The 16,625-nt window shown below is 40.0% G+C and overlaps 4 protein-coding genes across 4 annotated transcripts in view; all 4 read left to right on the forward strand.

Moving 5' to 3' along the window:
- Positions 1–485: 485 nt before the first annotated feature.
- Positions 486–16,625, forward strand: part of LOC308110671 (protocadherin alpha-C2-like) — a gene marked incomplete at its 5' end in the record, with an annotated part of 191,219 nt that continues 175,079 nt past the window's right edge. Inside the window, one exon of the mRNA XM_080465128.1 lies at positions 486–2,843. Within this exon, the coding sequence (XP_080321254.1) occupies positions 486–2,843 (2,358 nt within the window). The remainder of the gene's footprint in view (positions 2,844–16,625) is intronic.
- Positions 3,508–5,886, forward strand: LOC308110871 (protocadherin alpha-8-like; the record flags this gene model as incomplete). The annotated part of the gene is made up of 1 exon (XM_080465491.1): positions 3,508–5,886. One exon carries the CDS (start codon positions 3,508–3,510, stop codon positions 5,884–5,886), a length of 2,379 nt encoding a protein of 792 aa, XP_080321617.1.
- Positions 6,640–8,991, forward strand: LOC308110872 (protocadherin alpha-8-like; the record flags this gene model as incomplete). Its single annotated transcript, XM_080465492.1, has 1 exon — positions 6,640–8,991. One exon carries the CDS (start codon positions 6,640–6,642, stop codon positions 8,989–8,991), a length of 2,352 nt encoding a protein of 783 aa, XP_080321618.1.
- LOC308110873 (protocadherin alpha-13-like) lies at positions 10,329–16,392 on the forward strand (the record flags this gene model as incomplete). Its single annotated transcript, XM_080465493.1, has 3 exons — positions 10,329–12,683; positions 16,076–16,168; positions 16,357–16,392. 3 exons carry the CDS (start codon positions 10,329–10,331, stop codon positions 16,390–16,392), a joined length of 2,484 nt encoding a protein of 827 aa, XP_080321619.1.

Here is a 16,625-nt window from a genome sequence, read left to right on the forward strand (position 1 = left end):
CAAACAATATTCTATGAATTACATTTACTGTTTTAATGATGAACGTTGTTCAGCCAGTTCACTAAAAAATCTACTTTTGAGAAATTTGCAGTAGTCTTTCCCACAGTAGAAAACAACTGATTAAATCTGTAAATGTAGAATTTGAGGGCGATAAAGGAAAAACCCGTTATTACTTTGGGGATATTGCAAACATATTTTATTACAAATGGTTTGTTAGTAAAAAGTCGTGTTGTTCACAGACCACACGATGTCAGTGTCATATCTAAATGAACTGTTTTAGTAAAGACTTGGCCCTACCCCTTCTACATGTGTTAAGGGCGACAGTACGGACTCAGTAAACCATCAACAGAAAGAGCTGCAGCCGGAATTTGGACGGAACAAGTCGGATATGGAATAATTTTTCAAACATTTTTGCCTACATCACCCTAAATCGATTTATGTCAGAACGCATAAGGACATATTTGATCAGTATCTCGACCCAAATTATGGAAGCCGGAGGACAAAGAACAGGAGTGCTCGCTTGGTGGTTTGCTCTCGGTTTTTCTGTGATGATGAACTGCGCTGTCCCGGTTTCATCTCAGGTAAAATATTCAATTCCCGAGGAAGTTAAAGTGGGATCGGTGGTTGGGAATGTCGCCAAAGATTTGGGATTGGATATATCTTCACTGAACGAAAGGCAATTTCGGATCGTCACTGGAATAGAAGATGCTCACTTCGAAGTGAATCAGAACAATGGCGTGCTGTATGTGCACGAAAATATTGACCGAGAGAAGCTATGTGAACATATTTTTCCTTGTTTAATAAACCTTAAAATTGTAGCTGAGAATCCAATGGAAATACACTATGTGGCAGTCGAAATTATCGATGTGAATGACAACTCGCCGATTTTTCAGGAGGAAGAAAACATATTAGAAATTTCTGAATCCATACTCCCGGGCAGGCGTTTCCAGTTACCAACTGCACACGATCCAGATGTTGTCACCAATACAGTGCGTGTCTATAAACTCAATCAAAACGAATATTTCAGTATTCAAATTCGAGATAGGGGTGACGACAAAATACCATTCTTAGTGTTACAAAAATCTTTAGATCGGGAAAAAGAAGATGTTATTAAATTAATTTTGACAGCATTAGATGGCGGAAATCCACCGAGATTAGGGACTTTAAATGTTACAGTAGTGGTACTCGATTCAAATGATAACCATCCTACTTTTAGCCAGGAGATATATTCCATAACATTACCGGAGAATGTGCTGGAAGACACGAGTGTAATTACAGTGAAAGCAACGGATCTAGATGAAGGTTCAAATGGACAGGTTGAATATTTTTTCGGTGGTCAGCTTGATCGACGAATTTATGATACCTTCAGTTTAGATAAAAATACTGGAGAAATTAAAGTCAAGGGAGAAATAGACTTTGAGAAAGCTGACGTCTATAAGTTAGACGTCCATGCCTCTGACAAAGGACAACCGCCGATGAGTGCAGACTGCAGAGTGATGATCAAAATACTTGACAAAAACGACAATAAACCAAAAATAGAAGTGACTTCTCTCTCGAAAACAGTGGCAGAGAGTTCAAAACCTGGGACCGTAGTGTCTTTAATTAGTATAACAGACCAAGACGGTGGATTAAATGGTAAAGTTCTATGCAGTATTTCAGAAGATGTACCGTTTGATTTGAAGCCATCATTTCAAGATAATATGTATTCCTTAGTTTTAAAACAACAGTTAGATCGCGAATTAGTTTCACATTATGACGTGAAAATTACAGCTACAGACTGTGGTCAGCCTCCTCTATCCACGTTTAAAACCCTAAGTATTGATGTAGCAGATGTTAATGATAATCGGCCACAATTTTTGCATAATCCAATTGAATTTTATTTGGTTGAAAATAATGTCCGTGGAAACTCCATATTTTTAGTTTCTGCTTCAGATAAAGACTTGAATGAAAACGCAGCTCTGACTTACCATATAATCAGAGAAGAACAGATTACGCAGAAAATTACTGGATTTCTAAATATCAATTCGGAAAATGGACAGATATCCGCATTGAAGAGTTTCGACTTTGAGACTTTGAAAACTTTCCAGTTCCAAGTTGGAGCCACAGATTCTGGAACTCCGCCACTCAGCAACAACGTCACAGTCAATGTGTTCATTCTGGATCAGAACGACAACGCCCCAGTCATCTTGTATCCACTCAGCTCCAACGGTTCTGCTGAAGGTGTGGAGGAGGTTCCTCGCAATGTCAACGCAGGACACTTGGTGACTAAAGTCAGAGCCTATGACGCTGATATAGGATATAACGGCTGGTTGTTGTTCTCACTGCTGGAAGTCACTGACCACAGTCTCTTTGGTTTGGATCGCTACACAGGACAGATCAGGACACTTCGCTCATTCACAGAGACAGACGAGGCTGAACACAAACTGGTCATACTTGTCAAAGACAATGGGAATGTTTCACTGTCAGCAACAGCTACTGTGATTGTCAAACTTGTGGAGCCAAAAGAGGCTTTTGCAGCTTCGGATGTGAAAAGTGCAGCAAAAGTAGAAGAGGAGGACAATGTCACATTTTACCTGATGATCACTTTGGGAGCAGTTTCGTTGCTTTTTGTTGTCAGTATCATCGTGTTGATTGCAATGCAGTGCTCCAAATCAACTGACTATACTTCTAAATATCTACAAGAGACTAATTATGATGGAACACTGTGTCACAGCATTCAGTACAGATCTGGAGATAAAAGATACATGTTAGTTGGACCCAGAATGAGTATTGGATCCACCATAGTTCCTGGCAGCCATGCAAATACACTGGTGCTGCCCGACAGGAGGAGGGCTTCTGAAGAGGTAAGTCTGTTGGGTTTCATAGTCGTGCTTTATATCCATACTCAGTAATTAACCAACAGTGTGAAAGGCCATATTTCTGTCTCACCAGAACACCCCCCCCACCCCCCCAAACAACTTGTCATATCTATTTCTTTGATTTTTTTCAAAATACATATCTTCATTAGTCTGCCTTGTTTATCAATATCCACATATTTGCTGGCTATATGAACACATCTTCAATCCAATGACGCCGGAGAACCACATTTCTAGTTCACGTCGCTGTCCTTGGTTCTGATTTGTGTTTCCTCACGACGTTTGTTTTTGGTTTTTTTTATCTAGTATCAGTCTGCTTCTGTTTCATTGTGTTCAAATATTCACAAGCAATGATTTACAGCTTAAATTGAATAAAACCAAATAACTCTTGTTAAAATATTTGTTTGAAATGGCATGTGTGATTTCAATGCAACTTGTCCACACGGTGTCAGTGTGATATCAGCGTCGGGCTGTCGTGGTTTCAGCCTTGCCCCTTCATGAGGGGTCTTCTTTTGAAATACATCACATTCTCGAGTAATAGCGGACAGACGAGTTAACGTGTTTTTTTTCGGGAGGAATCTGAGGAACGGATGTTTTTCTAAAATGCTTTTTGAGTGACCTTCATCTCTGTATGGAACCTCCAATGGATACAATGTTACAAGGAAGACAAAGACGAGCAGTCCAGTCCTGGTGGGTCGCCGTCAGTCTGTGTGTGATGCTCAGGCCCATGGAGCAGGTTTCGGCTCAGATAAAATATTCGTTCCTTGAAGAAGAAAAAGTTGGTTCTGTTGTCGGAAATGTCGCTAAAGATCTAGGTTTGGATATGAGCTCTTTGGGAGAGCGGAGGTTTCGCGTCGTCTCGGGAGCTGAAGAATCTCATTTTAAAGTGAATCCGAACAATGGCGTCCTGTATGTGCTTGGAAAAATTGACCGGGAGGAGCTATGCCAAAGCGTTTCGCCTTGCATAAAAAACTTAAAAATGGTAGCTGAGAACCCCATGGAGATACATTATGTGGAAGTTGAAATTATTGATGTAAATGATCATTCGCCCAGCTTTCAAGAGGAAGAAAAAATATTGGAGATTTCAGAGTCCACTCTTTCAGGCAGACGCTTTCAATTACCGACCGCACGCGACCCAGATGTTGCAGGTAATGCAATCCGTGTTTATAAACTAAACCACAATGATTATTTCACCATTCAAATCAGAGAACGAGGAGATGACAAAGTACCCTTCCTAGTTTTGCAAAAGCCTCTAGATCGGGAAACCCACCAAGAGCACAAACTGCTCCTGACAGCAGTGGACGGTGGGAATCCACCGAGATCAGGGACTCTGAATGTAACAGTGATTGTTCTAGATTCAAATGATAACCATCCAACATTTAGCCAAGAAATATATTCAGTCACAATTCCCGAAAATGTACAAACAGATACAAGTGTAATTACAATAAAAGCAACTGATCTCGACGAAGGCTCAAATGGAGATGTTGAATATTTCTTTGGTGGTGAAGTTGACCCTAAATTATATGAAGTTTTTAGTTTGAACAAAGATACAGGTGAAATCAAAGTGAAGGGAGATATTGACTTTGAGAAGGCGGATGTTTATAAATTGGACCTTCATTCGATTGACAAAGGACAGCCTCCGATGAGCGCAGACTGCACAATAATTATTAAAGTCATAGACAAAAATGATAATGAACCTCAAATAGAAGTGACGTCTCTGTCAAACACAGTTTCAGAAAATGCCAAACCTGGAACAGTAGTATCTTTAATAAGCATTACAGACAAGGACTCTGGATTAAATGGGAAAATAATATGCAGTCTTACAGATGATGTGCCATTTGAGTTAAAGCCGTCCTTTAAAGATAATATGTTCTCGATAGTTGTAAAACAGCATTTAGATCGTGAATCAGTTTCACATTATGACGTCACAATTAAAGCCACAGACTGTGGTCAGCCTCCTCTGTCCACATTTAAAACCCTGAGTATTGATGTAGCAGATGTTAATGATAATCGACCAGAATTTTTGCATAATCCAATTGAATTTTATTTGGTTGAAAATAACGTACCTGGAAACTCCATATTTTCAGTCTCTGCTTTAGATAAAGACTTCAATGAAAATGCAGCTCTAACTTACAATATAGTTAGACATGAACAGGGTGTTATGAAAATTGCTCCATTTTTAAATATTAATTCAGAAAATGGACAAATATCAGCGCAAAAAAGTTTCGACTTTGAAACACTGAAAACTTTCCAGTTCCAAGTTGTAGCCACGGATTCTGGAACTCCGCCACTCAGCAACAACGTCACAGTCAACGTGTTCATTCTGGATCAGAACGACAACGCTCCAGTCATCCTGTATCCACTCAGCTCCAACGGCTCTGCTGAAGGCGTAGAGGAGATTCCACGCAATGTCAACGCAGGACACTTGGTGACTAAAGTCAGAGCCTATGACGCTGATATAGGATATAACGGCTGGTTGTTGTTCTCACTGCAGGAAGTTACTGACCACAGTCTCTTTGGTTTGGACCGCTACACAGGACAGATCAGAACACTTCGCTCATTCACAGAGACAGACGAGGCTGAACACAAACTGGTCATACTGGTCAAAGACAATGGGAATGTTTCACTGTCAGCAACAGCTACTGTGATTGTCAAACTTGTGGAACCCAAAGAAGCTTTTGCAGCTGCTGATGTGAAAAGTGCAGCAAAAGTTGATGAGGAGGACAATGTCACTTTTTATTTGATGATCACTTTGGGAGCAGTTTCTTTGCTTTTCCTCATCAGCATCATTGTTCTCATTGCAATGCAGTGCTCCAAATCCACAGACTTCACATCTAAATATTTACAAGAGACAAATTATGATGGGACACTGTGTCACAGCATTCAGTACAGATCTGGAGACAAGCGATACATGTTAGTTGGACCTAGAATGAGTATTGGATCTACCATTGTTCCTGGCAGTCATGCAAATACACTGGTGTTACCTGACAGGAGGAGGGCTTCTGAAGAGGTAAGAAAACTGCAATTTTAATGACATGCGTGTAAAAGTATGCTCAAGTTTCAAAACTTGTTTTTTAATCACAAAAATGCTTTTCACATGCTGCGTTTTTCTGAAATGCCCCCTTTCAATATAACTGTATATACTATAAATTTTTGTCATACCTAATTTCTATCAGTATTGTTGCATTTCACAGCATTGTTGTTAGAACGGTAGTCTCACAGTAGCCTATTAAAAAAATTAAACTGAATGCTAATTTAATCATTTTTCTTTTTTACTTAAATTCCACCACTCATTGCTTGTTTTCTTCTTTCCATTTTTGATATCTCTTGGTTTGTCATTTTTAATCAAGCGTTTTACCCATGTGCAGAAAGTTATGGCAGTGGGTTTCTGTTCGAGTAACCTCTATCTATTATTAGTAGTTGTTTGGAGTGTTTCTGTCACTATATAGAGCCATATTAATGATTATAGTTTGTTTCCTATTTTAGGCCTATTTTCTCCTTTTTATTCAATGTAAGAATTTGCTGATCCACTTGGTGTCAGTGTTATACCAAATAGTGAAACGCTATGCGGGTTCGGTTGAACAAGACACTGCCCCTCGTGAAGCGCAATCGTCGCTCGGTCACAAAGAATGCTGTCGTTTCGGATATGACTTGCATAGATTCTACAAGAACGTGTCTTTGTGTTGGATAAATTCTGGACAACGGGGGATGCTTTCCAAATAACGAATTCATGGATTCTGTTTTAAGATTTTTGTTGTTTGGAGATCAAGGACAAAGAGGCAGGATGGTGTCCTGGTCGCGGTTATTCCTTTTGTCTTTGCTCGTTTGTTATGTGGAGCTGATTTCAGGTCAGATAAAATACTCGACTCCAGAGGAAGGAAAAGTAGGAGCTGTTATTGGAAATGTTGCAAAGGATCTGGGCTTCGATGTGAGCACACTGTCAAACAGGCGTTTTCGGATTGTGTCTGGACCTCAAGAGACGCTTTTTGTGGTAAACCCGAGCAACGGGGTTTTGTACACTTCCAGGAACATCGACCGTGAACAGATATGTGATAGAAATGTCGTCTGTTCATTAGATCTTAAAATTGTTGTTGAAAATCCACTCGAAGTCCACTATGTCACTGTGGAAATAACAGATGCGAACGATCATGGCCCGAGTTTTATCGAAACAGAGAAGATCATAGAAATAGCAGAGACGACATTGCCGGGAGCACGATTTCAATTACCAGGCGCACAAGATCCAGATGTTGGAATATATTCCGTTCAGCGATATAAACTCAGTCAAAACGATCACTTTCAACTCGAAATTCGAGATCGGGGAGAGGACAAAATTCCGTTTTTAGTTCTACAGAGGCACTTAGACAGGGAGCAAAAAACAAATCATAGTTTAATTTTAACAGCTATGGATGGAGGGACACCGTCGAAATCAGCGCATCTTAATCTGACGATAAAAGTTCTTGATATCAATGATAACAGACCCGTTTTTTTAAAGGAAGTGTATTCTGTTATATTACAAGAAAATACTGCATTAGATAAGATAATCATAAAAGTCCAAGCAACTGATATAGACGAGGGGGTCAATGGTGATGTTGAGTATGATTTTGGGGGTAATATAAATTCAAATCTATTGCAGTTATTCACATTAGACAAACACACAGGAGAAATTCGAGTGAAAGGTCAAATTGACTATGAGGCTGCCCGTGTTTACAAGTTAGACGTCCAAGCATCTGACAAAGGCCAGCCACCCATGACTACAGATTGTAGAGTTATAATCAAGATTGAAGATGTTAATGACAATAAACCAGAAATAGAAGTTACATCAATAGCCAACATGGTCCCAGAGGATTCTAAGCATGGAACAGTTATTGCTCTTATTAGTGTTACAGACAGTGACTCTGGTTTGAATGGCAAAGTCTTATGTCGTCTGACAGAAAATTTACCGTTTGAATTAAAACCGTCATTTAAAGAAAACATGTACTCGTTGATAACAAAAGAAACCCTCGATAGAGAAAGTGTGTCTCATTATGACATCTCAATAACTGCAACTGATTGTGGGGAGCCGCCACTCTCCACTCTAAAAACTTTAAGCATCCAGGTCTCAGATGTAAATGACAACATCCCTGAGTTTTCACATAGTCCGCTAGAATTATATTTGACAGAAAACAATGCTCCCATGGGATCAATATTTTCTGTGACTGCATATGATAAAGACATAAATGACAATGCGGCATTGTCTTATCATGTTCTGAGAGGACAGGGTGGTCACAATGATATGGCCTCTTTTCTGAACATAAATTCAGAAAATGGACAGATATCAGCATTGAAAAGTTTCGACTTTGAAACTCTGAAAACGTTCCAGTTCCAAGTTGCAGCCACAGATTCTGGAACTCCGCCACTAAGCAAAAACGTCACAGTCAACGTGTTCATTCTGGATCAGAACGACAACGCTCCAGTCATCCTGTATCCACTCAGCTCCAACGGCTCTGCTGAAGGTGTGGAGGAGATTCCCCGCAATGTCAACGCAGGACACCTGGTGACTAAAGTCAGAGCCTATGACGCTGATATAGGATATAACGGCTGGTTGTTGTTCTCACTGCAGGAAGTTACTGACCACAGTCTCTTTGGTTTGGACCGCTACACAGGACAGATCAGAACACTTCGCTCATTCACAGAGACAGACGAGGCTGAACACAAACTGGTCATACTGGTCAAAGACAATGGGAATGTTTCACTGTCAGCAACAGCTACTGTGATTGTCGAACTTGTGGAGCCCAAAGAAGCTTTTGCAGCTTCTGATGTGAAAAGTGCAGCAAAAGTAGAAGAGGACGACAACGTTACATTATACCTGATGATAACTTTGGGAGCAGTTTCTGTATTTTTTCTCGTCAGTATCATAGTACTGATTGCGATGCAGTGCTCCAAATCTCCAGACTATACTTCCAAATATCTACAAGAGACAAATTATGATGGGACGCTGTGTCACAGCATTCAGTACAGATCTGGAGATAAACGATATATGTTAGTTGGACCTAGAATGAGTATTGGATCTACAATTGTTCCTGGCAGCCATGCAAATACACTGGTGTTACCTGACAGGAGGAGGGCTTCTGAAGAGGTAAGAAAACCGCAATTTTAATGACATGTGTGTTAAAGTACTGATTTTTAACAGTAACATAGAATATGCTCAAGTTTCAAAACTCGTTTTTAATCAAAAAAAAGCTTTTCACATGCTGCCTTTTTCTGAAATGCCCCCTTTCCATATAACTACATATCCTATAGATTTTTTTTCATGCCTGATTTCTGTCAGTATTGTAGCAGTTCACAGTATTGTTGTTATAACTGTAGTCTCACAGTTGCCTATTAAAAAGAAAAAATCAAACTCAATGCTAATTTCATCATTTTTCTTTTAACTTAAATTCCACCACTGATTGCTTGTTCTTTTTGCTCCATTTTTGATATCGCTTGGTCTGTCATTTTTAAACAAGCGTTTTACCCGTATACGTAGTCTTTAGCTCACTAAGTTTCTGTGTATTTCGGGATATATTCAATCTTCTTATCTCTGGATGTTTCTTTAAGTTGGAGTCCAGGGATGTTGACTGCAAAGAGCATTTTGATGTTGAGCTAGTTACAGACATGAAGTCAAAGTGATGTCGGTTTATTATACAGGGATAAATGTGTTTTTGTTCGCACCCCGACACTGATCCAGGCTCATCGGGTGTTTCCGTCACGTTCGTATCACGTGTCACATTATTTTGGTTTTGTGCCGTCAGATGGCGAAATGCGTGCGCATTGGGCACTGTGGATTTCGCCGTTGTACATTAATTTACATTTTGAAATGTTATCCTCGTAAGCAACACTCGTTTTTATAAAACTACCTGAAATCGGATTACACATTTTTCTTTGTACTATAACAGATAACATCTACATTTTTTTGTATATCAATTACAGTTACTCTGTAAACCTTAACATAGTTATAATAACCACAGGCAAACACATACAAAGTCGCTTTAGACAGGCGATTTTTAGTTTGTGATTTGTTGTCCCTAGTTCTCGGAAACAATTATATACTAGAAAACTCAACAGTAATTTCTTCTATACAGACTGCTGATGATAACAGACTTTCGCTGTCCATGGTCCTGAAATCCCCGTCTCACTAAGCATTGCTTCGATGTGGCTGTTTCTATAGTTGGATGTCTTACATTTCTTCTCGACAGTAATTGCACTCTCTTCGACGCAGACATCAGGAACGTTGCACTTTTCTCGGTTCTGACCTGTAGGTGTCACCATTACATCAGAGAAACTGAAATGACTCGTATCCTTCACTCAATAAGCCTTTCTTTGTCATCGAAGCAGAGCGGAGCTCATGAAGCAAACAGCTTTCGTGGTCCATTCTGTGAAGATGCAAAAATCAACCTCTTGAGAGATTTTGGCCGTGTTGAAGGAATCTTTGAACATAAGCGTTGTTGAATGGCGATGAGGATGCATACAAAACCTGGAGGAAATGGCTGCTCTTGGTATATCTTTCCATTGGCTATATTTCTTTTTACAGGAAGAGGGACTTTTGCTCAAATAAGGTACTCGATACCAGAGGAGGTAGGAGAAGGAACTGTAGTTGGAAATGTGGCGAAGGATCTTGGCCTCGACATCGTTTCTTTGGCTGATCGCCGGTTCCGTGTCGTGTCTGGAAGTAAGGACGCGATTTTTGAAGTAAATCAGAATAACGGCGCATTGTATGTCGGGAATCCGATTGACAGAGAGGGGCTATGTCAGGGCAGCGGTGCTTGTCTAATAGAGCTTAAAATCCTGGTGGAAAATCCTTTGGAAATACACTATGTGATAGTAGAAATTACTGATGTGAATGATCACTCTCCCAATTTTCCCGAAAAAGAACAGACGTTTGAAATAGCTGAACACACGTTACCAGGAAGGCGTTTTCAACTACACACTGCCCGGGATCCCGATGCAGGAATTAACTCTATACGCACTTATACACTAACGGCAAACGAACATTTTGAAGTAAATCTTCGTCAAAGCGATGCAGGAAAGATACCATTTCTAGTGCTGAAGAAACCATTAGACAGAGAACAAAAGGACAGACACACTCTATTGGTTACTGCAGTGGATGGAGGTAAACCTCAAAGATCAGGAACATTGAATGTTTCAATTATTGTTCTTGACAGCAATGATAACCGTCCAATATTTAGCCAAGAGACTTACCAACTATCAATAAAAGAAAATATTAATGTCGGCACGTCAGTGTTTAAAATGAATGCGACTGATCCGGACAAAGACACAAATGGAGAAGTAGAATACAGCTTCGGAAAAACTTTGAGGCGGAAAGTCTATGATATATTTGAAATAAACAAATTAAATGGAGACATTATTATAACAGGAGTAGTGGACTTCGAAGAAAATGAGCTTTTTGAGCTGGATGTCGAAGCATCGGATAGAGGAACGCCCCCATTAACTGGTGAGTGCAGACTGATAATAAAAATTATAGATGTTAATGATAATTCACCAGAAATAGAAGTAACATCTTTATCAAATACTGTGCCTGAAGACTCAAAACCTGGCACTATTATATCTTTACTCAGTGTGACAGATAAGGACGCTGGTATCAACGGAAAAATTATCTCAAGTATCACAAATGATGTGCCTTTTGAATTAAAACCATCCTATAAAGAAAACACTTATTCGATTGTCACTAAATCCATTTTGGATAGAGAGAAAGTATCTCATTATGAAATCACAGTAAAAGCTACTGACTGTGGTGACCCTCCGTTATCTACTTTTAAAAATGTGAACATCCAAATATCCGACGTTAATGACAACAGTCCATATTTCAAACAAACCCCTTTGCAGTTTTATCTCAATGAAAATAACGTTGCTGGGAAACCGATATTCTCTGTAACTGCTTCGGACAACGATCTGAACGATAATGCAGTTATTTCTTATAATATTGTGAGGGAGGGTAATCACAAAGACATTATGTCTTTTCTAAATATAAACGCCAACAGTGGACATATCACGGCGTTGAAAAGTTTCGACTTCGAGACTCTGAAGACTTTCCAGTTCCAAGTTGTAGCCACAGATTCAGGAACTCCGCCACTCAGCAACAACGTCACCGTCAACGTGTTCATTCTGGATCAGAATGACAACGCTCCAGTCATCCTGTATCCACTCAGCTCCAATGGCTCTGCTGAAGGTGTGGAAGAGGTTCCCCGCAATGTCAACGCAGGACACTTGGTGACTAAAGTCAGAGCCTATGACGCTGATATAGGATATAACGGCTGGTTGTTGTTCTCACTGCAGGAAGTCACTGACCACAGTCTCTTTGGTTTGGACCGCTACACAGGACAGATCAGGACACTTCGTTCATTCACAGAGACAGACGAGGCTGAACACAAACTGGTCATACTGGTCAAAGACAATGGGAATGTTTCACTGTCAGCAACAGCTACTGTGATTGTCAAACTTGTGGAGCCCAAAGAGGCTTTTGCAGCTGCTGATGTGAAAAGTGCAGCAAAAGTAGACGAGGAGGACAATGTTACATTATACCTGATGATCACTTTGGGAGCAGTTTCCGTTTTTTTTCTTGTCAGTATCATTGTGCTGATTGCAATGCAGTGCTCCAAATCAACGGACTATACTTCTAAATATCTACAAGAGACTAATTACGATGGGACACTGTGTCATAGTATTCAGTACAGATCTGGAGATAAACGATACATGTTGGTCGGACCCAGGATGAGTATTGGATCTACAATTGTACCTGGCAGCCATGCAAATACATTAGTGCTCCCTGACAGAAGGAGGGCATCTGAAGAGGTAAGCCCAGTTCTTTAAATTCACTTGAAACTATAGCCATATGAAGTGTATTTCGATGAGATATCCAAAAATGCATACAATGTGTTTTACATCTTCTCCATCACAGACAATTCAATATTTACGTTTCGTCACCATCACTTGATGCCTCACCTGAAATTATAAAATGCTTTAATATTGTTTGTCCGTAGTCTAAAGGGTTGTGTATTGGACCCTGGTGGTTTTTAAGTTGTAAAATGAGTTTTACGGCACAGAACAAATTACAAAAAATAAACACATTTCAGGGCGACATGTCGTGGCGCTGTCCACGGTCCTGACAGACGAAAAAGCTTCTTCATATGACGATTTTAGAAATGACCGTTTGACAACTGTAGGCCTATACTGGACTAAATATTAATGTGTTTGAAGAACTGAAAGGTGACTGTCAGTTTGTATGGTATTTACGAGGAAAATTGGAATCTTTTTCCTCGCAGCTGTGGTGAAAACCACCCTGGAGATGCAAGGAGTCAAAAAAAGTTTAATTCTAATCGTCTTAATGTCTCATGTTCTAAAGTGGTTTGCAGTAAGACACACAAACCGAAAAATGGCGTCTTCTTAATAAATCCATGGTTAGAATGTTAGAATGTTTTTATTTTCAAGAGTGAAAACGTAAAATGATTCGCCTGGATGTGTGCGTTATGTCAAACGTGCGTACAATTTGGAAAGTGCTGCTAGTATTCTCTCGGAGTGAGTTATATGCACAGTGAGCTTATTTAGGCTGGAAATCGTTTATATTAGACGGGGAAACTTAAGTTGAAATATTGCATAATTTTTTTTCTGAGGCGAGACTCGATGGTAAAAAGTGATGGTACATTATGTTCACACAAGCTATTTTACATTTTGTCTAAATGTTGGGCATTTCAACTCAATTTGGTCAACCGTAAATACCTCTGGGTGTCAGTATTACATCAGAAAAAACAGACTCCACCGTACCACCCTCTTTTCGGCCTTTGTTTCTTCTTGAGCTAGGGAACTGCGGTACTTGATTCGATTGTGAGCAGACCGTGGTTTACGTACATGTGCGACATTCAGCATATGTACTCCTCAGTATCATTTGTAGTGGTGACGGGATTCGCTTTTTATGTTACCGGATAACGATGGGGATTGCTACAAACGTTCACTCAAAGATTTACTGGATTTCTTTCCATGTGTCTCTACAGCTGCTTTTGGGGAATTACGCTTTTGCTCAAATAAGATACACAGTTCCAGAAGAGTCTAAGGATGGAACTGTTGTCGGAAATGTTGCGAAAGATCTCGGGCTTGACGTTATTTCTCTGACCGATCGACGTTTTCGTGTTGTATCTGGAACTAAGGACGCTTTTTTCGAGGTAAATCAAGACAATGGGGCTCTCTACGTCCATAGGAAAATCGACAGAGAGGACCTCTGTAAAGGTAGCGGTGTATGTGTTATCGATCTTAAAATTCTCGTTGAAAATCCTTTGGAAATGCACTATGTAACGGTAGAAATCATTGATATTAACGATCACTCGCCCAGTTTTCCAGAAAAACAGCAAACGTTAGAAATAGCGGAACATACGCTTCCAGGACGGAGGTTTCAGCTGCACAGTGCTCGTGACCCCGATGCTGGAATAAACTCTATAAGAACGTACACATTGACGTCAAACGATCACTTTGAAATAGATATCCGTCAAGGTGATGAAGACAAAATACCATTCTTAGTGCTCAAGAAGTCGTTAGATAGAGAACAAAAAAGCAAACACATTTTAATTGTCACAGCAATTGATGGAGGTAAACCTCCAAAAACAGGTACACTTAATGTTTCCATTGTTGTTTTGGACATTAACGACAATCGACCAATATTTACTCAAGAGATTTATGAAATTGAAATACAAGAAAATGTACCAATTGGCACTTCAGTATTTAAAATCAACGCAACTGATGCAGACGAAGGCTCCAATGGAGAAATTGAATATAGTCTTATCAAAACCTTGAGAAAAAATGTGTATGGACTTTTTGAGTTGGACAGATTAAGCGGGGTGATTAAAGTAAAGGGTTTGATAGACTATGAGGAAAATGACGTTTATAAACTAGATGTTGAGGCTTCGGATAAAGCAACACCCCCAATGACAGGGGGGAGTCGGGTTATTATCAAAGTTAAAGATGTCAATGATAATCCCCCTGAAATAGAAGTAACATCACTGTCTAATACAATTTCCGAAGACTCAAAGCCTGGCACTGTCATTTCACTGCTGAGTGTGACAGACAAAGATTCTGGAGTAAATGGGAAAATAATAACAAGCTTAATCTCAGATGGGCCTTTTGAATTGAAGCCATCGTATAAGGAAAACATATATTCAGTTGTAACAAAGGGAGTTTTAGATCGAGAACAGGTGTCAAATTATCAATTGAATATAAAGGCTACAGACTGTGGTGAACCTCCACTATTTACTTTCAAAACCTTTAATATTCAGATCACAGATGTAAATGATAATAGCCCATGGTTCTCAGAGAATCCATTACAAGTTTACATGCTTGAAAATAATGTTGCAGGAAAAGTACTTTTTTCTGTAAGTGCAACTGACAAGGATATGAATGAAAATGCAGCCATTACGTATCATATAGTCAGAGAAGGGAGTCCAAATGATGTGATGTCTTTTCTAAATGTTCAGCCAGAAAATGGGCACATTACCACGATGAAAAGTTTCGACTTTGAGACTCTGAAAACTTTCCAGTTCCACATTGTAGCCACAGATTCAGGAACTCCGCCACTAAGCAACAACGTCACAGTCAACGTGTTCATTCTGGATAAGAACGACAACGCTCCAGTCATCCTGTATCCACACAGCTCCAACGGCTCTGCTGAAGGTGTGGAGGAGATTCCCCGCAATGTCAACGCAGGACATTTGGTGACTAAAGTCAGAGCCTATGACGCTGATATAGGATATAACGGCTGGTTGTTGTTCTCACTGCAGGAAGTTACTGACCACAGTCTCTTTGGTTTGGACCGCTACACAGGACAGATCAGGACACTTCGTTCATTCACAGAGACAGACGAGGCTGAACACAAACTGGTCATACTGGTCAAAGACAACGGGAATGTTTCACTGTCAGCAACAGCTACTGTGATTGTCAAACTTGTGGAACCCAAAGAAGCTTTTGCAGCATCTGATGTGAAAAGTACAACAAAACTGGATGAAGAGGACAATGTCACATTTTACTTGATGATCACTTTGGGAGGAGTTTCTGTACTTTTCATTGTCAGTATTATTGTGCTGATTGCAATGCAGTGCTCCAAATCAACAGACTATACTTCTAAATATCTACAGGAGACAAATTATGATGGAACACTGTGTCACAGCATTCAGTACAGATCTGGAGATAAAAGATACATGTTAGTTGGACCCAGAATGAGTATTGGATCTACCATAGTACCTGGCAGCCATGCAAACACTCTCGTGCTACCTGACAGGAGGAGGGCATCAGAAGAGGTAGGACTTTGTGTGGAATATTTGCTTGATATTTCAAACTGTCCGATTAACCTATGACAAATCGGTTAATCACAATATTTAGTTATTCAAGACACCCATCTCATCAACACACTCCATTCATTACTGCTTGTCCCGTATCCCAGTGTGTGGTGATTATGAGCAATCTATGCGTTTGGGTTTTGTTGTAGCTATTGCCAGTGTTGTGCCTGAACGAGTTCAATTAACGCTCGTTCATGAAGTTGTTCATATTTTGGGTGAACGTGAACTGAACATTTTGTATTTCTGCCTGATGAACGTTACTGTGAGCGGCGCTCATTCTGGTGTTGGTGAACGGCGCTCTCACAGTCTAACCTTGTTTAAGAGGGTGCCACATTTCCGAGCCTTCCAGTCGAAAACCTGGCAAAAGCTCACCGTAAACGGGCCTTATCATATAGGGGGAAAACAGCCAATTTGGCAA

The sequence above is a fragment of the Lipophrys pholis genome, assembly GCF_963383615.2.
Source record: "Lipophrys pholis genome assembly, chromosome: 6".
NCBI lineage: Eukaryota > Metazoa > Chordata > Actinopteri > Blenniiformes > Blenniidae > Lipophrys > Lipophrys pholis.